This window comes from Aspergillus pseudoviridinutans, assembly GCF_018340605.1.
Source record: "Aspergillus pseudoviridinutans IFM 55266 DNA, scaffold_2, whole genome shotgun sequence".
NCBI lineage: Eukaryota > Fungi > Ascomycota > Eurotiomycetes > Eurotiales > Aspergillaceae > Aspergillus > Aspergillus pseudoviridinutans.
Window position 1 is genome coordinate 3609860 of NW_025091282.1, and position 21728 is coordinate 3631587.

General features: G+C 50.7%; 9 protein-coding genes across 9 annotated transcripts; 4 read left to right on the forward strand and 5 right to left on the reverse strand.

Annotated features, from left to right (window-relative positions):
* Nucleotides 1-246: 246 nt before the first annotated feature.
* Nucleotides 247-1650, reverse strand: Asppvi_003315 (putative proline utilization protein PrnX-like; the record flags this gene model as incomplete). The annotated part of the gene is made up of 1 exon (XM_043299280.1): nt 247-1650. One exon carries the CDS (start codon nt 1648-1650, stop codon nt 247-249), a length of 1404 nt encoding a protein of 467 aa, XP_043155215.1.
* Nucleotides 1651-2495: 845 nt separating this feature from the next.
* On the reverse strand, nt 2496-3770 carry Asppvi_003316 (uncharacterized protein; the record flags this gene model as incomplete). The annotated part of the gene is made up of 1 exon (XM_043299281.1): nt 2496-3770. One exon carries the CDS (start codon nt 3768-3770, stop codon nt 2496-2498), a length of 1275 nt encoding a protein of 424 aa, XP_043155216.1.
* Nucleotides 3771-4611: 841 nt separating this feature from the next.
* Asppvi_003317 (uncharacterized protein) lies at nt 4612-5379 on the forward strand (the record flags this gene model as incomplete). Its single annotated transcript, XM_043299282.1, has 1 exon — nt 4612-5379. One exon carries the CDS (start codon nt 4612-4614, stop codon nt 5377-5379), a length of 768 nt encoding a protein of 255 aa, XP_043155217.1.
* A 246-nt stretch (nt 5380-5625) lies between these two features.
* Asppvi_003318 (DnaJ family domain-containing protein) lies at nt 5626-7036 on the reverse strand (the record flags this gene model as incomplete). The annotated part of the gene is made up of 2 exons (XM_043299283.1): nt 5626-6801; nt 6857-7036. The coding sequence occupies 2 exons, from the start codon at nt 7034-7036 to the stop codon at nt 5626-5628; spliced, it is 1356 nt and encodes a 451-aa protein (XP_043155218.1).
* Nucleotides 7037-7515: 479 nt separating this feature from the next.
* On the forward strand, nt 7516-8026 carry Asppvi_003319 (mitochondrial 37S ribosomal protein mS37; the record flags this gene model as incomplete). Its single annotated transcript, XM_043299284.1, has 3 exons — nt 7516-7642; nt 7766-7845; nt 7928-8026. 3 exons carry the CDS (start codon nt 7516-7518, stop codon nt 8024-8026), a joined length of 306 nt encoding a protein of 101 aa, XP_043155219.1.
* An 834-nt stretch (nt 8027-8860) lies between these two features.
* Asppvi_003320 (uncharacterized protein) lies at nt 8861-9988 on the reverse strand (the record flags this gene model as incomplete). Its single annotated transcript, XM_043299285.1, has 1 exon — nt 8861-9988. One exon carries the CDS (start codon nt 9986-9988, stop codon nt 8861-8863), a length of 1128 nt encoding a protein of 375 aa, XP_043155220.1.
* Nucleotides 9989-11353: 1365 nt separating this feature from the next.
* On the forward strand, nt 11354-13226 carry Asppvi_003321 (F-box/WD repeat-containing protein; the record flags this gene model as incomplete). Its single annotated transcript, XM_043299286.1, has 2 exons — nt 11354-12438; nt 12497-13226. 2 exons carry the CDS (start codon nt 11354-11356, stop codon nt 13224-13226), a joined length of 1815 nt encoding a protein of 604 aa, XP_043155221.1.
* A 373-nt stretch (nt 13227-13599) lies between these two features.
* Asppvi_003322 (nucleolar and coiled-body phosphoprotein 1 family protein) lies at nt 13600-14961 on the reverse strand (the record flags this gene model as incomplete). Its single annotated transcript, XM_043299287.1, has 2 exons — nt 13600-14835; nt 14905-14961. The coding sequence occupies 2 exons, from the start codon at nt 14959-14961 to the stop codon at nt 13600-13602; spliced, it is 1293 nt and encodes a 430-aa protein (XP_043155222.1).
* A 732-nt stretch (nt 14962-15693) lies between these two features.
* On the forward strand, nt 15694-20441 carry Asppvi_003323 (GTP-Rho binding exocyst subunit SEC3; the record flags this gene model as incomplete). Its single annotated transcript, XM_043299288.1, has 4 exons — nt 15694-15892; nt 16098-18295; nt 18348-19465; nt 19523-20441. The coding sequence occupies 4 exons, from the start codon at nt 15694-15696 to the stop codon at nt 20439-20441; spliced, it is 4434 nt and encodes a 1477-aa protein (XP_043155223.1).
* Between the last annotated feature and the right edge of the window lie 1287 nt (nt 20442-21728).

Here is a 21728-nt window from a genome sequence, read left to right on the forward strand (position 1 = left end):
TTAGAGAGGTACACAAGGAATTCATGTCGTCTTAGTCGTTGAATAATCTATTCGGTCTTACTGTCGGCATTGAGTATTGCGTTGAATGTGCTACTATCGAGGGGATTATGATCTTCCTTTGATATCATACTACGTGGCAGGGGCCCGCAGATTCTTGCAGCCATAGTCAAATCGATTGAAGGGTATAGAAAGCGAAACAGGTCCTTTAAAATACAGCAAAGATTCGACACTTCAGAATCATAGAGTCTAAAAGTCCTCCACGCTGGTTCCCACATTTCTCGTCCGAGCCATCTGGACGAGATCGCCTCCAGTCACCAGGTCCATCAAGCCCAGGCCTACGCTCTTGTAGATGACATTGCCTCGTTCAACCCACTCGCGCAGGCTCTTGGTGTCTTCCCCGTCCTGGTTGTTGTCCTTTCGCGATGCGTCCCGTACCATCAGGAGCTCTCCCAGCTCAACAACCTGGTTCGGCTTGATGCCCGCCTGGATCAATTCTCCGGCCTCCTTCAGAGCAGCTTCGAGACTGTCGACGACCACGACACCACTACGTTTAACGTGTTTGTGGAAATGCCGACCGGAATGGTGCGCGATCACCTCTTCGCGCAGAATGTCTGGATGCAGCTCGGTCATGTGAGGTTTGTACGACCCAATGGCGCTAATGAATCGACCCTTTCGGCGACCTTCGCGGGAGGTGAGAAGCTCAGGGGGGAAAAGCGGCCCGATCGACGGAGTACAGCAAAAGATCGCGTCTGATTTATGGATAGCATCGTGGATGATACGGTCGTACTCGCCGAAATCAGTACTGACAGCGGAGAATTTCACGTCACCGCGCCAGCTTGAGTTCTCAGGAGAGTAGATATCCTTGAGAAGCCTGGCTGCCCGTTCAAATGATCGATTGACGATAACGACCCGCTTGATATCCGCCGCACGCAGCGTCAGAGCCAACCGAATGTGCCAGTAAGCCTGTTTACCCGCTCCGAAAACCACCACAGTGCGCACTCTCTTGCGCTTGTTGAAAATCATCATCGTGGCCAGGGCCGTCCGAAACGGCGTGAGTTCATGAGCATTGATCAGCCCGAACGGCATGCTGTCGGCGCCCAGCAACGTCACAGTGCCCTGCGGCGAGGTGTCTCGAGAACCGGCTCCGGGCCATGCACCTAGCGTCTTGGAGATGCTGGAGCCAACTGATTGACGATTCACAGTGCCAGACTTGAGCGATCGGCTGCTAGATGAACTCGTCGATCCTTCTTCCTGTGATGATATAGACAGATCACTCATTTCAGACGACAGCGACGTCATGGAGCTCCTTGGGCCCGCCGACCGCGACCTTGAAGCAGTCTTCATTCCCTCGGGAATTTCAAAAGCCCCTTCCACAGCACATCCTGCAGCACCTCCGTCTTGTAGAGAAATCATCTTCATGCCGATCGTTCGGCCGGTACTGGCGGGCATGAACAGTGTCGTGCAGCCATTCTGCCGGGTGATAGCGGTTCTGAGAGGTTGGTACGTCGCGGCACAACCCTGTTCTTGGCTTCCGGTCGAGTATTCTAGTAAGGCCTGGGCAAGGCTTTGTTGTAGCGAGGACACCTCATCGCGGTTCAGAGAAAGCAGCAGCGAGCGAAGCTGCGCTTGGGAGAGGATGGTCAGCGGCATAAGGAGGAGATGTTGATCAAGCAGACTGACTAGGAGAAAATGCTAGTAACACAAGAAGAAGACCAAGAGCGTTATTGAGGACGAAGAGATGATGAGTGATACGAAGTGAGCGTCAGCCTGACTAAGGCAAAGGAACAGTCATCCACCTTTTCGACTTGCTTCGATAAATAAATAGACTACCAAAGTAGTCTGGTACGCCCACAATAATAAATAATCGCGCAAAGGATACGCAAGACCGTAACTCCGTACATGATGGGCGATTTGCCCATTCTGTGACCCGCATTTGGGTGGGATCCAAGGTCTGTAAGCCCGCAACCGGTCGGAGATTCTCGCGTTATCCAGAACAGATGACGGAGGTCAAGCCTTGGCTCAGCTCGGACTTTGGAGATAGGGCGGGGCTGGATGCCGGTGTTTACTGTAAGTGTGACATGATGATTGACGACGATTATCTTTCTTTAGGTTCATACCATACGTACATAATTATCGCATAAGTTCCATGATGAGCATCAACAACATTTTGGAACTATTTGTCATTTGTCCTTCTAGAAATATCTGCATATGCATGTACACTGCTATATCAACTACATGATAAATACCGTCCTCACCCAGATGCTTACTACCCCTCGTATCGATTCATAGGGTGCAAATATGCAAATACAAAACTTCTTCCATTTAGTCAGGTTACCTCCCAAATGATAAACACGCAGATAACCAAAGCAAAAACACCAGATCCCATCTCAGTGACGCATCCGTATCTAATCCCCATGACAGTCCGCTATGGAATATCGGACTGCCACAAATATTGCCAAAAACACCAACAAAAAGACTTGAACCAGACAATCTGATCAGTATCCCCACATATCCCCGTCGTCCTTCACTATATCATCCTCGTTCAAGACCCGCAAGCCGTTCTCCTTAGTCTCTCGTTTCCGCTGTCGCTTGGTCACGATACGGCTAGGTGTGAGTGGAGTAACAGGGGTGAAGGGCATATATGGACTGTAAGGTGTCGGCAACCCCGTCCGAGGACCGTTTAGTGGTTTTAAAGGACGTTCTATGACCGTTGTCTTGGTCGGAGGAGCACTCTGCAGGGGAAATGCATCACGGAATGGGAGGGAAGACGAGCCGTGGCTCGCTGTAGATAGGCTCAGTGGAGCTGGGGCAGGAGCTCGTCCAGGGGGCTTCCCTAGAGACACCTGACTAGACGCCTGACTGATTGTTATTGGGGGTGCTGGCGGAGGAGCCGGGTTGTAGAGGCGAGGAGTTAACGGCATTTGGTCCTCGCCATAAGAGGTCGGCGCGGTTAAATCGGGAGAGCCCACGGGTGAGGATATGGACAAATTGCGTAGAGGCAATCGAGGAGAACGAAGCTTGCTCGCTTTCGCCGGCGGACGCGGGTTTGAATTGAACAAGGACAGGGATGATATCTTTGATAGCCTCGAGCTCTTTGGGCTCATGGGGGGCTTCATCTGTGAGATCGAAGGCCTTTCTGATGTCCGCGAGGAACGATCTGTGAACGGATTGGTGTGCACACTGTCTGGCGATTGAACTTCCCATTCTTGCTTCGAGGTGTCTATCCCGGCCGCCCGCTGTGCGTCGTGCTCCATGACTGCCGCATAGAGCATTTCCATTTCCTCTTGAGCCCTGCGCCGATCGATGGCAACCACGGATTCATCAATCGTAGCAGCGCTGCCATTGCCGGAGACGTGGGATCTTGGACCGTTAGCTAAGCTGCCCCAGGACCTGCTGAAGCCGTTTTGTCCAGTTGGACTTGGAAGACGAGCTGAGATTGGAGTGATAGGACTGGGATCCATGCTGACGGCTTGCTTGGTAGGTTTCATCATCTCAACGTGTAGCGTGTAGTTCGATGCTTGTACCGCTCTTCGCAGTCGTCGTCCCACAAAGAGCAACAGAGTCAAAAGTATGGCGACGAAGATCACGTATGCTCCAACAATGCCTCCTATCTGAATTGCCAGTAGGGACTGATCCACGGGAGGTTCCGTGGACAAAGCAATACCACGACGATCCAGGTCGAGGTTCAAGGTCAGATCTCCAAAGGATACTGAGCCAGCAGTAACAATATGACAAAGAGTGAAAAGGAGCAACATCAAGAAGGGCATCATCTTTCGTATCCGCCAGAGAACAAGCAATTAAGTATGATCAGTATACATATCGAGTGATTGCGAATGAGCCCGCAAATCCCTTACGGAAACAGACAAAATGGCACACATCCTTGAATGAGAGGGGGGATAGTGGATATATTGCCGACTTATTGGATGTGATAATGTGAAGACTGAAGAAAGAGGCTGCGGAACCTGCAGGATTTACTGGTAGAAGGTTTGAAGAAGACTGTGACACCTTTGAGACGACGCAACCGACGACGGCGGTTGGTGCAAATACGCGCCGGCATGCACACCCGGCACGCCATCACATCCTATCGTTGGCCATGAAGACACTCCCTAGGGATGATCGAGCAACGTGACTATGCTAGTTACAGGCTGCCATTCCACTTTTACCGAAAAGACGGAATAGAAGAGTCGATGTTACAAAGATAACCGGATTATTGTAGAGCCTGGTATCGTGGCTTTCGAAAGAACGTACCTACCTACAGTACCTGTATCTAGATATTTGCCTTAGGCATCAAGTCCAATGTCTCCAGGATAGAGAGAACTATGAAATAGCCGCTAATCCATATGGGCTAGTAGTTCATGGTCAAAGCTTCCGTTCTTGCCTGAGGCATAACTGCCGTGATACTGTATGAATTACTCGACTAGGAAACAGCGATGTATTGCATAGCTATTGTGCTTCATGGAGAGCTACCCCCTTGGTTGCAGACATATACTTGCCTCCTCCTTGCAATGGAATCAGTCGGATCGTTCGTTAGCAACAGGACCTCTTAAGCGTTACTTGGTCACTAGCATTCTTTATATGTTAGACTCGCACTCTCGTTCGTCCCCTGCCACTATGGGAAACAAAGTCTCCTCGATCCACGGTGTCAAATCAGATCACTACTATGAAAAGGGGAATGGAATCAATGAGATCTGGGTCGGAGATGTAGAGCTCATCTCCCGTCTCCCATTCGGAGACTCCGACCTGGCACAGGCTGCATGGCCAATTGGAGGTTGGCCTAAGATTCCATGGCATAACTTCATAATTCCTCTGAAAAGACGAGCGTTATCAGCCATCGAGTCATTGTCGCCAGGTGACGATGAGCATCAACAAATGTCGAAAAGAGCCGCGCCAGACAGCGGCCCCCCTTTCCATCTTTCTCGGGTCAGTTTGATTGTCGCTGTGTCTGTTCTGTCGTCCCTCTTTATGGTGGCCATATATCTCCCGATCTTCGTCCGAAGGCATAMAGCATCCTACTGTTGGCAAGCAGACATCGCAAGACGCAGAGAACAAAAGAGACGATTCGCCACACGCGCTGGCATTGCAACAATGGCGCTCGCAGTCTCTTTGGTCATCGCCATCTTGCAATTCCACGTTTGGACACTCATTCGTTTTGTCTTTGCACCTAAGAGCGCCAAGTTTCAGATATTGGAGGTTCTCTGGATAGCCGTAGGTTGCGTTGGCCTTTTCTACTCTGTAAAGGCAGTAACCCTACTCTGGCTTGACTTGCGGGATGCCCGTCGTTCAACAGTGGAAGAATCCCAGAACGTGTCGAACGGGATCATAGAGAAACAGCTTCCTGCAATTCTGGTGTCGTGGCTCGAAAGACAGCGCCGACCTTGAGGTTTCAACATTCTCTCATGTGACATGACTTGTTATCATTTTTGAGATGAAGCGTCTGTTCTTCTGCGTTTCCTAGACGTGTGCGCAGCGCATTATCCCTTGGCAGTATTCTTAAAAGAAACATTACTGAGCATGAATGTTCCATCACTCTGGCCAGAATCGATAAAAGTAGCACGATGGATCCAGCCCTAGGCGTATTTCACTCATATCGCACATAACATGTCCCAGACAATATGTAGACCTGGCTTACCTTTCGTTCTTTTTTGAGAACAGGTCGCGCCAGAGATCCTTGAATCCGTAGCCTTTGGACGCGTCTTCGTCGTAGACACGGGAAGCCTGAGCAGTACTGAAGGTACTAAGCACCTTATTGGTGCTTGACTTTGCTGTCGGCACACGAGTGCTGACTCTTTCCGTAGCTCTGCGTTTGATCTCCTCCGCCAAACTTGGCGCGACATCCGCATAGCAATTATTTAGCTCCCGTTCCAGATTGAGATACGGCTTTTGGGCGACGGGTGGTGCTTGAAGGTTGTACGACCGAGTCAAGGTATTAATGTGCTTGATTTGAAGCTCGTGATACGAACGCTCGGTTGAGAGGTACTGTGGATCACGTAGGGGCGAAAAGTGCGGTAGCTGATTCTCGTCGGAGTTCGAGGTCGTTTCAGTCTTTGTGATTTCATCTGCTGTTGTAGAGGATGCAGTACCTTCTGTATCCCGGAACGCTTCCTCAATCTTGGTTCTCTCCGCCAGTCGAGCTTCAGCTGCCGCATAAGCCTGAGCACGTCTCATCTGAGCTTCTAGAGACCCTCCCTTGCTAGCGATCAACCTTGCTGCATGTCGTCTCCATTCAACCCTCAAACGTTCTCGGAACCTATCGACCTCCCTCGCTAGCTCCTGTTGCTTCTCGATCCATGGTGGTACAATCTCCTGCTTCTGGATGATCTTGTTCATGAAATACTCGGTGGTGTCGATGAACGCGCTATTTGCATTATGATCCGACTGGACGTTTACGCCTTTGCCTCGCTTGATATTGTTGAACTGTCCACGCGCAATTGCGTCCTCTATCCGTTCGTTTGCAAGAGATGACAATCCTTGTAGGGTCATCGGCATCGGCCGCGCACCAGCGGTGAATCTCTCGCTCATCTCCCTTCGTATGGCTTCACGCTCGTCTCCCGATATCCCCGGACTTTGACTCAAGGTATAGGTGGCGCTGCGCTCTTTCGCATCGGCGATCCGGAGACCCGGGGATTTTGAGGGTTTGGGGCTAATGCGCATATCAACTGGAGTAGGCTGAGGAATCTTGTAAGGGACCCGCATCGGCTTCTTTGAACTATCTAACATGCGCAGGGTGGCGTCGTGGAGGCTTTCCGTCCCTGTCCAGGGAGCAGCTCCGGCGATGTCTCGAGTACCCTGACCTGCACTTTCCTTCAATTGGTCAGCCAAAGCCTGTAGTATGAACTGCCGCTCTGTATCAACTTACCGGCATATCGACGACTGAATGAGCTGCAGAATACTCGTTTTTGAACGCAGTTGCCGCTATTCGTTCCTGTAGCTGCTTCTTGAGATCTTCCGAGAACCCCGCCTGCTCCATGTTCCTTCGCGCTGACCGACCTCCTTCCAGCATAGCTTGCTCGGTCATCTCGGATAACCTTCTTTGCATGGCGCTTTCTTCTTCAGGGCTATCCTGTGAATGCGATGCATCACTGCTTGGGTTCGTCTGAGAGCCCGCATTTTGCCTCCTGCTCGCTGTAGAGAAAGGTCTGTGAATTTGTCTGGTGGGTCGGTATAACGACGTAGTACTTTTGATTATAGTCGTATGTCTTATGCTCATATCTATAAAGGGTCTAATAACCACAACGAGCTTTTCAACGGAGTTGGAGAAGAGAGCTTGAGAACTTCTGCAATGCAGAGGCTCTTCGGGCTTATCGTCTTCATACTCCAGCAGTGTTTATGTCAGCCACTCGCCATTCCGCCGCAGCCACCGAAAGTCTTGGCACCTCCGAAAGTTTCCCGACAATTTCTTGACGTTGCAAGGTTGAAGGGTTCTTGGCTGAGGGTTCGAACTACGCTGCTGCTTTTGCTTTTCAGCTCTTCGAGTGCAACAGTCTGAGAGAATATTGTCTCCATTCGACTGTCAGAATGCCTCCCAAGGGCGTCTCGACTCGCCTCAACCCCGTGCGCCTGCAGACCATCCCTCATCTGCGGGTTCGGCGTCCGAATCAACATGAGCAGAATCCCTGCGTGACGATCATGTCGTCTATGCTGAGTATGTTTCTCATCTACTTATTGCAATTGTCATGGTTTCTATGCAGCTTCATGATCCTTCCTTGCCAATCATGTGCGAATTGAACTCTGCACCTCGAATCAAGATCTAACTGTCGCATGATAGGCTGCTGGGCATCTTCTGGAGGCTCTGTGGAGGGCTGCGCAGCTTTGGAGCAACAATTGAGACAATGCATGGATGGACCGGTACGTTAACCATAGTTTCTATCTCTACTTCGTCCTCCATTGTGTTCGATGTTCAATGCTGACAACAAGTCTCCTCTTGCAGAAACCCAAGGGCAACAAGAAGAACACCATCAACTACCATCTTATGAGAATGTATCCCAAGGTCGTCGGACCTCAGAAGAAGAAGGGTCGACTTGGATAAATCAGCTCGTCCCACTCATTGCGATTTTACACTCCCTGTCGCACATATCGCACCGGTTACACAACCTCTGGCCCCAGGCTCGATTTCGTTGGCGGTGGCTTGACAGAATTACAGAGCTCCGGAGAGCCCCGGGTTATGGACTGAGTCGTGCTTAACGGGCAAAATCAAAACATATCTATCACTGGAGTTTGGGTTCGATTTACGGCAATGACAACTTAAAGCTGTGCTTTTATATCAGGGGATGTGGGAGTTTGTATATGTTATCTGTACATTAATCTGTCAACTCATATACCTTGTTTGTCATCAGATCTTGTCGTTTTACAGTTTATACTGCTATATGCCTCCTATGCTTCGACTGACCTTCTACAACACAGCCTAAGGTGGCTGCATAACAGCGGTATAAAAGCAGTTCCTCTTCGGGACGCAAAGAAACTTGTAAATGACGCCAGATAGATTTCGGCTGGCTCCGCCATCCATTTCAGAAGTTCGAAGCTGAAAACTGGAATAATGCCACACTGGACCATAGCGGGTGATCGTGCGGGGGATTTTATAAGGCATGTTACTCTGTATGAAGCTGTATTGTTTCAATTTAATGTTTGGCACGCAGACGTGATTAATAGGTTGAATATAGAATAGCATGGTGAAATTCAATCTTGCTCGCAAATTCAACTTGACGCTATCATTCAACTAGTTCAAATCTGAGGATTAGCTTCTCTCCTGTTGGCTTCACCGTGTATGCATCAATCGCTTCCATGTTATCGTCATTGACGATTGAAGTTTTAAAATTAGTATAAACAGCAGCTACCACTAACTTCATTTCTGCAGTCATGTCAGCTAGAGACTTTTTTGAGCCGAAAATGCTGCCTTACCTTGCAAGGCCAAGTTACTGCCTACACACATTCTTCCCCCACTTCCGAAAGCCCAGAACCATCGCCTTCTCTCCTCCAATTCAGAAGGAGTATTGACGTCTTTCAGCCACCGTTTAGGTTCCCAGGTCTCAGGGTCTGGGAACACCTCTGGATTGCGGTGGAGGGAATAAGCTTGGGCATTGACCCTAGTATTGGGAGGGATGTTGTTGTATCCCACCAGAGTACACGACGGATACGGCGTGACTCGAGGTTGGATTCCTGGGATTGGAGCATGAAGGCGCAGCGTCTCCGTGACGATTGCTTCAAGCAGCGGCAAGGAGTCAATTGACTTTGCCGGAGGCAACTCCGCGGATTCGGACGGGCGAGGGAAGATAATCCTTGGTTCAAGGGTGGAAAGTTCTTCCCGAAGGGCGTCCTGTAAACCAGGGCGCTTTGAGAGTTCCCAAAGAAGATATGTAAGAGCGACGGCGCTGGTTTCATGACCCGCCGTTAGGTGGTCGTACATCTCGCAGGCAATATCAAGCCGCTGCTGCTCGAGGATCTGCGCGTATTCCACGTCATCTTTGTTTGCTGGAAGGTGCTTCGATATCACCTGCTTGAGTTGTTTATACACGGCCGGCTCATCTTCGAGTCTGGTCGACTTCAGCGATTCCTCTGCTTTATCGCACAGTCCCAGCCCCCAAGAGTCGAGTATCTCGTTGGCCTTGTCGCAATACTTTGGTATCAAGCGGATACCCAAAGACTTTGTCCAAGAAAGAATGTTAGGGACCTCCTGGTAATAGAACTCAAAGGGCTTCCTGCTCTGGTATAAATAGAGCATCCTTTGTCTATAAGGCGCGTCCTGAAGGAAATTGGTGCCGTTTGTGACGCCGTATAGATATGCAGATACGAAGTCCATTGTCAGTCCCTGGTTGAGGTCATGAACATCAACGGGTGAGTTTGACGTGGCTGCTTCGGATAGAATTGGGAGAAGACGATCATATACTATAGTTCTCGAGATGAGACGCATATGAGGTGACGATTGTAGAAACGACTTGCTGTAGATGTTGGACAGCATCCTCTTGCGAACCGAGTGATCTTTGCTTCCAGTCATGGTGAACATGCTGACGGTTCTACGTGTCGTGCTTCAGTCAGAAGTTTCACCTTGCTACTTTCTGGGGTCTCTTACCCAAACGATCCGAAGACCCGAGGATACCACTCATGCTTCTCGAAGCCTCCGGTGTACACAGTCTTGATACCCCCCTCAACGCAATTTATCGAGATTTCAGAGGGACCCAATCGCACAATGGACCCGAGTCTTTCATGAGCCGCTTGAATAGTTCGATTGTTCTGGCTTCTAAAACGCTTCCAGAGTATCCAAGCAGGTGAGATCGGGGATGACCAATGTGCATTCGGTATCTTTGAAAGCGGTGATAGAAAGACTGGATACACAATTGTTTTGTATGCTACAAAGAGTAGCAAAACCACAATGGATAGCGATGTGTATATAGAGACCGCCATCGCCGCGAATTTAGTTGAAATAACAAGCCAACTCAGGTTAACTGGGGTTCTCAGAATGCCGCATCAACCAGGATGGCAGTAAAGAAGTTCACACACCAACTTATCAGCAGACAGTTATACGCCTAGATATGTCTTTCAGTTGACTTCACTTAGAACTAGTCGGACGGCAGGGACTGCTATAACAGGGTGGACCTACCTTATGAGGATACCATATACGCAACCCCGCATGAGGAACTCTACTGGCGCAGAAGCAGAATCCCTAAACGGCGAAGAGAGATTCGAGCCCTACAGTTGTGACTCAATGAAGTATATCTTGGACTTTTAGTAATGAATACTAAACGAGTGGATACAAATGCGACCGAACATGGGGTTGGACCGTTGGAGTACTCCAACGCCCCCGCATGAGCACACAGAGATAAGGCAGGCTGATAAGGCGATAAGGAATCACTAGCGGACAAAGGCACCGATGATGACATAAGGAGGCACACAATGTATTTACTGATTTTCTTAGTTGCTTAGGCCCTTACGTCAGGCTTGGTTCTAAATATTGAAGAGCTACAGCACTTTGCCGTTCATAAAAGCAACCGATGTTCATATTCCTCTATGGTTTATCTGAGTTTCTACTAAATAATAAGTGTTGCTGCATGAGTCAAGCCATGACTCCTCAACATAACCACTATCGCCGCGGTGACTGATGGGCCTTGACAGCCCAATGCAAATCCACAGAAAATGCTCTGGATCGCTATGGAAACATAATGATGAGAGAAATTTATAACAGTATATAGACCTTTCTCTTGAAAACACTATAGGTATGCTTTTCTGCTGATATCACAAACGTCTTGGAATCCTCTACAAAGCAAAACATGCTAAAGTATTTTGAAGAATCAACCTCTTTCCTTACGTCCTCTACATACACTGCTTGATTTGATAGAAAGTCTGTGCTGAAATCGACTTCGAAATGCTGCTGTCTGATTTACCGTCGGACATAATATACGTGATAGCAACATATCTTCCGTCTGCCAGCTCATTGGCCGCCCTCGCTCAGACATGCCAACGCCTGCACAAGGTCATCGCTGCTGAGGACTGGCGGGTATTCCATGGACATTTCAAGAATCGTTTCCCCTTCGTTGATACGCCTCCTTTTTGGAAGGATGCAACTCAGGCGCTCACGGCGCGCGCTCGAGCATTGGACAGACTTGGACTGCTTTGTCGCTTCGTCCTCCCCCCACGCGATGCGGTGAAGGTTGGATCCCATCGGGGCACCCGGCAGGACAACCCTACGCACGGGTACCGTCCCTCGATTGATTCATATGAATCTTGGCCAGGTGGTTCCTGGTCGGAAAGGAAGGAGGTGCTCGTCTGGGGCGCCGCGGATGAGTTAGTTTTACGGATTCGGCAGCCCACGTATCGCGCCGGAGAGAAGTGGTTCATTTTTAACGACGTGGAGACGAAGATCAGCAGCTACCATGACATTTGTGGCGTACATCTCCTCAAACAAGAGCATCATAGCAGAAAGGCAGGCGACGAGCACATAATATTTGGTCGTCTGAACGGCGACCTATGCCATGTTGCGATTTCGCCGGACACAGCGTCTCACAAATACTACCAACGTTTCTTGACCAATGGCCATGGGCTTGAGCGCACAGAGTTGAGTGGAGGTGCAGAGCCTATTCTGGCGGCCCATTTGAACAATGGATCCATCGTCTTCTATCAGACCACAACGGGAGAAGCCGAAGTTGAGTCGTTTGCGGATTGCAAAATCACTCCAGACGGCACGGCACGTAACAAGTATTCCAAGTTCTTGTCGCCTGAGTGTATTGCGTATGGAACGGGACGCCAGGAGAATTCCTTAACTATCACCACGATTTCTAAAGAACGACTATCGGTGAACCGCGAGATCAGCGTCACCTCCTTGGATATAGGGGAAAGTATCGGCCTCCGTCGAAAGGCCAACGTGAGCGCAATCGCACCTCTCACTGCTCAGTTCACCAGAGAATCCTCTGGCCAAGTATTCCTTGCTGCCTGGGGTGACCGCTGCATCAGGTACTAATTTCCCTTATGTTTCTCGGTCGTTTGCATGATGGCTAACTTTCACAACTAGACTTCACGATCTACGCTCGCACCAGCCTTTCGAGTATACCTACCGTGACACAATCGATACGAATCCTATTTATTGTATACACCCATTCGGCCAGGATCGTTTTCTAGCAGGCGCAGGCGGAGACGCCGTGGTCAAGATTTATGACCTTCGGATGCAAAGCGCCTACAGCCACAAGAATACACAAATTCCTTCTCCTCCAAATGACCTTCGCCGGTCCTCTAACGGCTCCACTCCTTACCTCAGCGGGTTCCAAAACACTGTGACCTGTCCGCGCAAAGATTTCTCGATCTTCCTTACAACATCCCCTTCCGTCCGCTGGAACTCGAAAGCAGCACGCTCACGCGTAGATCGTCAATATCGCGGACCAATCTACACCATGTCCTCCCCCTCGCCCTCCTCGTCAACCATTTACACCGGCATCGTTGACGGGGTGATGCGGCTCGACTTCGCCTCGTCGGATGATTTGACGGGCCCCTCCCAAGCATGGTATCGAGATTATTTCGGCTTGTACTCAGATGTAACTCGTCCTGCGACTCTAGCGGATCGGATCATAGAGCTTTCTGGCTACGAACGTCGGGATTCAACCAGTGCGTCCAAGTTGAGGACTCAGCAGCCCTTTGCGCGGATTGAACCCGAGGATATTGAACATGAGAAGAATACTGGTTGGGACAGAAGATGGCAGCGGTTAGGACCACCGGGTGCCTGGAGACGGTCGGATCGGGCTACGTGAGTGCCGTGACCCCGTCTCGATCGGCAATCTACATTAGGTTGCAAGACCAAGCGGAGGGTTTTATGTGTAGGATGGGAGAGGATTCCTCCCAAAAAGTAGACTCTAAAAGGAACAATGCACATTGTCACTAGATCTAGGAAGAATAGAAATAAAATAAGAAATATTTTCTCCAGCTCCATTAGCGCCCTGCTTGTTAAAGGAACATGAAAAGTATGGCAGAATCCCCAGGATTACTTCTCGATCTAGTCTCATCTAGAACAGAACTTTTGGAAAAGAAAAAGTCACGAATGCACGTTGAAAATAACACGCAAGTCTCGTCTACAATTCTATTGCTCTGGTGGAAATGAGCGGCTTTGAAGGGACAGAAGATGCCTTAGTCCTCAAACTTGAAGGACTTGCCTCCGGAGATGTCAATGGGGCCGCCGCGGTAGGAGCCACGCTTCTTCTTGTTCTTCTCTTTTGTGAAGCCCTTGCCGCGAGTTATAGACAGATCCTTCCATGCCTTTTCGGCGTAGGCGTATGGGATGTACTCGTTCGAGGGGTGGTCATGTGGCAGTTCACTAAGAACAGCGAGAGGTGTGGGACGAGCTCCAGTGTGCTTCTTCTTTTGAGCTGGGTCATTTCCGGGAGCGGGGCTGGCGCTGGAAGAGCTGGTCTCTTGAATCTGCTTCGTGGTCTTGTTCACGGACTCCTTCGCATCGGAATCAGAGGGTTGGACAGTTTTGCTGCTGCTAGAGGAGTTCTGCGAGGACGAGGAGCTGCGGCTGCCGCTATTCTGATCCTCATCGGAAGAAGACTCGTCGGAGGAGGATGAATCAGAGTCGCTGGACGAGCTTGAGCTTGATTCAGGCAAGGGTGTCTTGGCAGCAGTCTTCAGGACCTTCTTAGCAGCCTTCTTGGCGGGTTCCTCCTCGGATTCAGACGAGGAGTCGGAGTCGGAGTCTGAGCTGGAACCAGATGAAGAACCGCTCTCACTGTCGGAGGACTCGGAGTCGGAGTCGGAATCAGAAGATGAACCGCTGCTCTCACTGGCGGAGGAGTCAGATTCCTCGTCCTCCGAATCCGACGACTCGGACGAAGATGAGGATGAGTCTGACTTAGTCGAGAGCTTGGCCTTCTTGGTCTTCGGAGCCTCGTCTTCGGATTCTGATTCCGAAGACGATTCGGATGAGCTCGATTCCGCCTTGCGCTTGGTGCCGGTGGTCTTCGGCGCTGGAGCAGGCGCTGGGACGGCATCGTCATCCTCTTCGTCATCGGCATCGCTGTCAGAGCTCGAAGAGGAAGAGGAAGAGGAAGACGAGGAAGGAGAGGATTCTCTAGATTCCTTCCTTTGCATTTTCGGCGCGTCATTCATCTCAACATCAGAGTCACTAGACTCACCCTCACTGCTGCTCGAGCTGCTGTCGCTGTCGGAGTTGCTCTCGCTCTTCCGGTCTTGCCAGCTCTGGAAGATGTCCAGCAGTGAGGGGACATCCTTCGAGTCGGCCCTGGCGATCGACTTCTTAGACTGCTCCTTGGCAAGAGCCTCGCTTGTACTTTTGAAGCCAGATTGAGACAAGAAAGCGGCAATCGACGCAATTAACTCTGGTGGAGGAGCGGCAGTTTTGGCCTATGGAATCAGAATCTCGTCAGTGCACGGGTTCAGTATACATGCTTGCGAGTGACAATAGTTGGTTACCTTCGGCTTCTCAATGGGCGCCTTTGAGGACACTTTCTTCACTTTCTGTGCCGCCATTTTGACCAAAGCCTCAGATTGCTTCGCCTCGAGCAAGAGACAACAAAGAACTCCAACTGGTGTTTTTGGTCTTCACTCGGAGAAAAAAAAGGTTTAAAAAAATTGGGCAGAAAAACGGCAACCAGGGCGGTCAGCAAAGTCAGTCTGGCCATTGGCTATCCTTTTTTGGTCTAGCCCCGATGCCAACTCACGTGGTTCCCCGTGACATGATGTATACCGAGGATGGATTACCAAATCACAACAAGGTACCTCTGTAGGTCCAGCAGTAGACCATGACAATGGGATTGAGAACAGTCATTATTCTTTGAGCGAGAATCAACATTCAAAACAATAATAGGTCGATCTCGACCTCTTGATTCAATGGAAACCGCCAGACAGTCATTACCCACCCAACATACTTCAGCAACAGCTCTCCGCCCACTTTAACTGACTAGTGTCCGCAAGTGACCCAACTCCAGTGACTGATGAGCTAATTCGCTGCTTTGCTCCTCCGTGCCTGTGTACTCGACAACGCTCTCATCAAGCTAGCTTGCGCTTGCGACCAACTCCCTCGGTTGTCTTCAATGGTCTGTATCGCATCTCAAGCCTCTCGGCCTCCCTAGTTTGAGCTTTTTTCCTCCTATAGGGCGCGTCATTCCCGAGTTGCCCTCCCCTATCCTCCGACCATGTTCGTCTAATCCTCAAATCATACCCCACGAGTGATCGAAGTTCTGAAGGCGCAAAGAACTAGCCATGAGCAGTCGTGATCGGTCTCGGGTGCCTGCACCCAGTGACGTCCCTCCGCATCGAGAGCCACGCCGGATGGGCGACGGTCGCAATGGCGGTTTCAGTGGGCCCGGTGAGGCAACAATGTCGCGGGCGGAGAAGTTCGAAGACGAAAAGAGACGAATCATTCAAAGCTGTTTCTCGAAGAAGGACAGCGATGGCTCTTGTACGTATACATTTCTTTGCTCCTTTACGTTCCGCTCCAATTTGCTTGTTGGGGCAGACTACGGCGACTGAGAAGGGAATTCGGGGGTTTTTACAAGCCTGCTGCTTTCCTGTAACTCTAAAGCGATAACCTTGCGCCGAGATATGGGAATTTCTCCTACAAACAGCACTCTGGACATTCAGGCTGACCAACTCTACGGCAACAGTGGTTGAATCGTACATAACCCATGTTCGCATTATAGAAGACGCCGCGCATCCGTCGACCCCTGCTCCTCCCAATTCACCGCCTGAGAACAAAAAGCCTCGAGTTATTATCGTCGCTGTTAGGAGATCAGGAAGAGTGCGCATGCATAAAGCTCGAGAGAACAACGATGGCACATTTTCTATCGGGAAGACATGGATGCTCGACGATTTGTCCTCGATTCAGTCATATACCGGCTTTGTCCCGTCAACGCCACTGGAACAACAACACAAACAATGGGCTGCTACCGTCGGCTTTGTAGTAAATGTGGGGAAACCGTACTACTGGCATGCTAGGAGTTCCAAGGAAAAAGATTTTTTCATCGGCAGTCTCGTAAAGATCTATCGGAAATACACCGGCGGAAAAGTACCGAACCTCATTGGGTTTGATGATCGCGAGAGGCAATTGCTCGTTGGAAGCCCTTCTCCTGCTCCTCCGGGCTCGCGAGGCATGGGTCAAGGACCTGCTACTCGCTCTCCCTCTTCGCAGGGCAGCCGGCCTCAGTCGCCATACACTGGTCGCGCCCCCAGCCGCGATGGCCCGCGCGATGTTTCCCGTGAGTTCAGACGACAGCCTTCTGAAGAGCACGCTCTACGAGCGCAAAGAAGTCGAGATCAGATGCAAAGGCCGTCCACAAGCCAGTCGGGAAGAGTGCCTGCTCCTTCACCGTTGGGCCAAACTCCGCAACCGCCGGGAGCAGTTCCCCCTGACCCGCGAGATGAACCTCCTCCGCGGTCAAATGAACGTCTGCCCAAGGCACCCGTACTACCGCCACTGGAACCAAGAACCAAAGAGATTCCTGATAGTCTGGCTGCGTTTAAGCCAGTGTCACATACACCAAGCAGCCAAGCAGATCTTAGCCCAGACCGTCGACCGTCACCCTTGCCACAAGACGGAAAAGCTGGCCTAGAACCCAGACCTGCGCCTCGGACCGAGAACTTAAGCTCGAGTCTGCACGAGACTGAACGCGATAAGGACGCTCGTCCTAGCACGGCTGTGTCTGTGTCTGCCGAGAACCCCGATGTTATGCGGACCGCGGCAAGCAGCATGGAAGCAAATAAGTCTTTGGGCGAGAGCAGGGGAACACTGTCAATTCCAGAGACGCAGATATCTCAGGTCATTGATACACCAGCCGCTCCCGTCAAGATGCACTCTCCCGACATACCACCTGCACTGAGACCAGCTTCTTCGAGAAGCAACAATGTACCTACACCATCTGTGGCCGCTGCACCTCAGGAAACAGCACCATCCGTGACTCCTCTACCCGCAGCTGAGGCGAGCGAGCCACCACGGGAGAGGCTACCAAGTCCACCCCCGGTCAGCTCTCCGGAATCTTTCAAGTCTGTTGAAGAAGAGTCAGATGCACACCGCCCGGGACTGGGCCCGATGATCAAGAAGAAACCAAGCAAAGACATTGCGGGTGCGTTCCGCAAAGCCGCCACTGCCTACGGCGCGTTCAAACCTCGACCTGGTGGTGCTGGTGAGAGACTACTGGCCGCAGCGAAGAAACAGCAAAGTATGTCAGATGAACCGGACGGGATCACCGGCGTCGTTCCCGCACCCTCGCTTCGGGTTGCAACTGAGCTCACGCCTGCGACTGCGTCTGGCTCGCCCGAGAAAGAGACACCCCCTGCCCTCCCGTCTCCGATCAAAGAAGCGCCCTCTCCTGTGGCTCCTACCGCATTGCAGCCTCCCACGGTCGAGGTTACACAACCTCCAGCGGCTGAAACTGCAAGGATCGCTGTTGAAACTCAGGACGAAGCTAGAGATACCGCCAGAGATGAAGTAAAGGCTGTCGCGGATGAAAGAGCAAGGTCCGTCTCTCCGTCACCGAATGGCCGTCGTAGGCGTCGCGAAGACAACACTATAAAGTATTGTCAGGCGCTGGGGATTGACTCGAATATCCTGGAAGGACGGGGTACAGACTTTGATGATATTTTGACTGATCTTGGCTGGAATGGACGTTTGAGCGATGACAAGAAGATTGAGGATCTCGAGGCAGATATTCGTCGTGAGATCGGGCGCGTCGAGGCCACAAGCTGGCTTGGTAACCTCGAACAGCAGGAAGGCAAGGTAGACCAACTGGCAAAGTTAATTGACAAGACTATTGAAGAGTGCGAAGAGCTGGACGGCCTACTGACTCTGTACTCACATGAACTCAACGTAAGTCTTCGCCGTGACTCTTGTTTCTTCCCCTTCTAATCATATTGTACAGACATTGCACGAAGATGTGTCGTATATCGAGACGCAATCTCAAGGTTTGCAGGTGCAGACTGCCAACCAGAAACTGCTTCACAATGAGCTTCAAAACCTTTTGAAGACCCTTTCTATCTCTGTCGTTGACTTGCAGCCACTCAAAGAATCGTCGCTCAGCAATCCAGATGGTTTGAGAGAGATCGAGGCGGTTCTATCGACGCTATATAAAGCCATGCTGATGATTGATCCCGATATATGGCAGAACAAGAAACGGTTGACTGATGCTGCTGGGGAGCAAGGGAGCGTGGGGGTGTATGCCGACACGGAAATAGGACAGATGCGTGCCATCAAAGAGAAAAAGGAGGAATACCGAGCAGAGTCTCGAATGTTCCTGCAACGACTCCGTCAGTTCATGGCTATTGCCTATAAGGTGGCCGAGCAGAAGAGGGTCGATGCTGCAGCGAATGGCCCCAAGGATCCTCTCAAGTTGGATAGCGATGCTCGAGCGTATTTCCGTCAAGAGTTATGGATGTACAACGCTTTGATGCTTTTTGCCCGAGAGGTTAGCGGGTCCGAGTGGCATGGACTGATGAATCTCTACGAACAACAAGCCAAACTGCCTTATCAGAACGAATTCCGGGACAACAACCTGGCGTGGAAGAGAGCCTGCAGAAAACCTAGTGGGGAAGAACAGGAGCTCCTCTTCACCCACCAGGAGAAAGAAAAGGAAAGCGAGGGCATTACAATGGCAGCACGTAAGTTGACGGTGCGACGGGGCAAAACGATCAGGGCCGCAGCGGGTCTGCGGCTTACCCCTGGTGAGAAACAGCATGGGAGACTGGAGCCCTGCGAAGTCTTTGCCGGCACACTTCAGGAAACGCTGAAGATGATCTCTGAAGAGCAGAACTTTATTGTTCATTTCTTCCACTTGAGCTCCTTGATCAACATCGAGTTTTCCGACTTCGTGGCCTCTGGCAACCCCGATGAGCGACCACTTCCTGATTTCAGCGCCAGGCAGCCGCATGATCCCGACCGGGGGATGGCTAGGAAAGTGGAGCAGATCATGGACGAGCTCTACTCGTTCTGGTCGACGGACATGCAGAACCTTGTGGACTGGGCCCTCCAACCGGATCCTCTGTAAGCCACATGAATTCTATAAGAATCACCACGATATGCAAGCTAACACGTACATAGGCAAGGAATTGGGATTCTGTCTGCTCTGGAAAAGGCCATGTCGGACTTTGATGACACCAACCAGGAGTTCATTATTCGCTGCCTGCAGAAGCTGCATTCCCGTCTGAATGGCCTGTTTAATCGCTTCGTTGACGAACAAATCCGGGGAATCGAGGACACCAAGGTCAAGGTCAACAAACGGAAGGGGGTCATCTCGTTCATGCGCGTCTTCCCTAACTTCTCTGCGGCGGTTGAGAATATGCTCTCTCAGCCGAACCAGGAGTTCTTTGACATTCGGGTCAGTGTCAATGAGGCTTATGATCGGATCAACCGAGCTATGTGGGAGTCTCTGAAATTTATTGCCAAGGAAGCACCGACCGGAGTGGGTGCTAGTGGGGGTGACCCCGAAGACAAGGAAGTGCTGAACTACCATATCCTTCTCATTGAGAATATGAACCACTACATTGAAGAGGTGGATGTGCGCGGCCTCCCTGTCCTGGAGCGGTGGCGCGATCGAGCGCACCAAGATTACGAGGAACACCTGAAGCTCTACCTGGACCTGGTGATCCATCGACCACTGGGTAAGCTGCTGGAGTTTATTGATTCGGCTGAAGGGCTGATGGCCGCGGGGGGTAACCCAGCGGACATCGCGAGCCGACCCAGCCACTCCCGGTCCGTTGCCAAGAAGGTGTTGGCGATGTATGATGGCAAAGAGATTCGGCGCGGAATTGAATTGTTGAAGAAACGAGTGGACAAGCACTTTGGAGATGCAGATGATCCGGGGCTCAGTCGCAGCCTGGTCTTAAAAGTACTTCGAGCGTGCGAACGGCGGTATGAGGAAGCGTATGATCGGACGCGACACGTGTTGGATGCAGTCTACGAAGGGCAACTTGAGCTGGAATGGCGAAAGGAGGATGCCATTGTCATGTTCAACCGGTAGCATCGTTTCTTGTCTTTCTGTTGTATTGCTTCTCAGCCGCTTCCTTGTTTGCGTTGTTCTGGGAGCAGGGAGGATTTATGAAGCATTGACATTGACGACAATAGAACTAGGGCGTATTTGGATACAGCATTCGATGGATTGTCTTCAAGCTAGCCTAATTTGACGAACTTCTGTACTTGTATACTGTCACTCCGACTGTGCGATCAGCGATGTACGCGAGAGAAGGGCTTTGTACTTTCTTCCCAGGATCCACCACCGAAGCTAAGAGAAAGAACAGTATTATATGTAGCAGTTTGGACTTGTATATTGACTGATTACGAGTCGGCACTAAACAATAGACTTAAAAAGCATCACAGCCAGCCGCCATCAACTGTGATTATTCTACATGAGCCAATCAAACTACGACATCAAACCAAACTCAATACACCTGAATAGGACCAGAGTAGGATTGATTGGCATACACCAGCCTATCTTATAGTGCGTGTAATGCCGCCTGAATGACAATAGCCATTACCTTCATTCAACGCCACAAAAGGCGTAGGCGTAGCGTCAGGACAACAAGGCTTTGTGCTTTTTCTCAGGCAGTAGTCCAGCTGCACATCCAAAGTCAGACTCACTGTTGATTTGCGACTTCATTGCCCAATTGGCAATGACCTCCTTTCTCTGCTGTCCTGTCGTCTTGGGAACTGGCCTGCTTTTGCGTCTGTCTGCATTTACAGGCTTACAGCAAGATAGAGAAGTCGTCGAGGTACGGCGAACAGTTACTCCGTGCGCGGTGTGATTGATGTATGCGAACTATCAGCTGTCTGTATATCTGTCTGTCTGTCAAATTTTCAAGGCCTACTCGAGCTTGTGCTTGTGTTCGTGCTCGTGCTGACCGCATACCTGTCCGAAGGCCAGGAGGAGAGGGATGGACTGAGATGGGATGGAGACCATGTAGGCCGCACCAATGTACTGGACTCTGTCGTATGGTTGGGAAATGCACCAGGAGTTGCAGTCGCAGTCTGCAGTCTTGTTTGGAGACATGGATACCTCTGTCTTTCTACTGCCACTGCCACTGCCAGAGGTATGTACAAGTCTGAGAGGAGATATGTGTTTAAGAGCCCAGTCTACGTTCGTAGATCAGCTATCGAGTATTTAGGGATCTTAAATTGTCTTGCACTAGCGTAGTAGATATGCTCAGTTAAGCTAATGCATATAGTCTCATCGTTGTAGTACCTCTACTAGATATAGGCGTGCCTGGGCTGAACTCCCTGACTATTGGTTCGATTTGAAATGATAAACCTA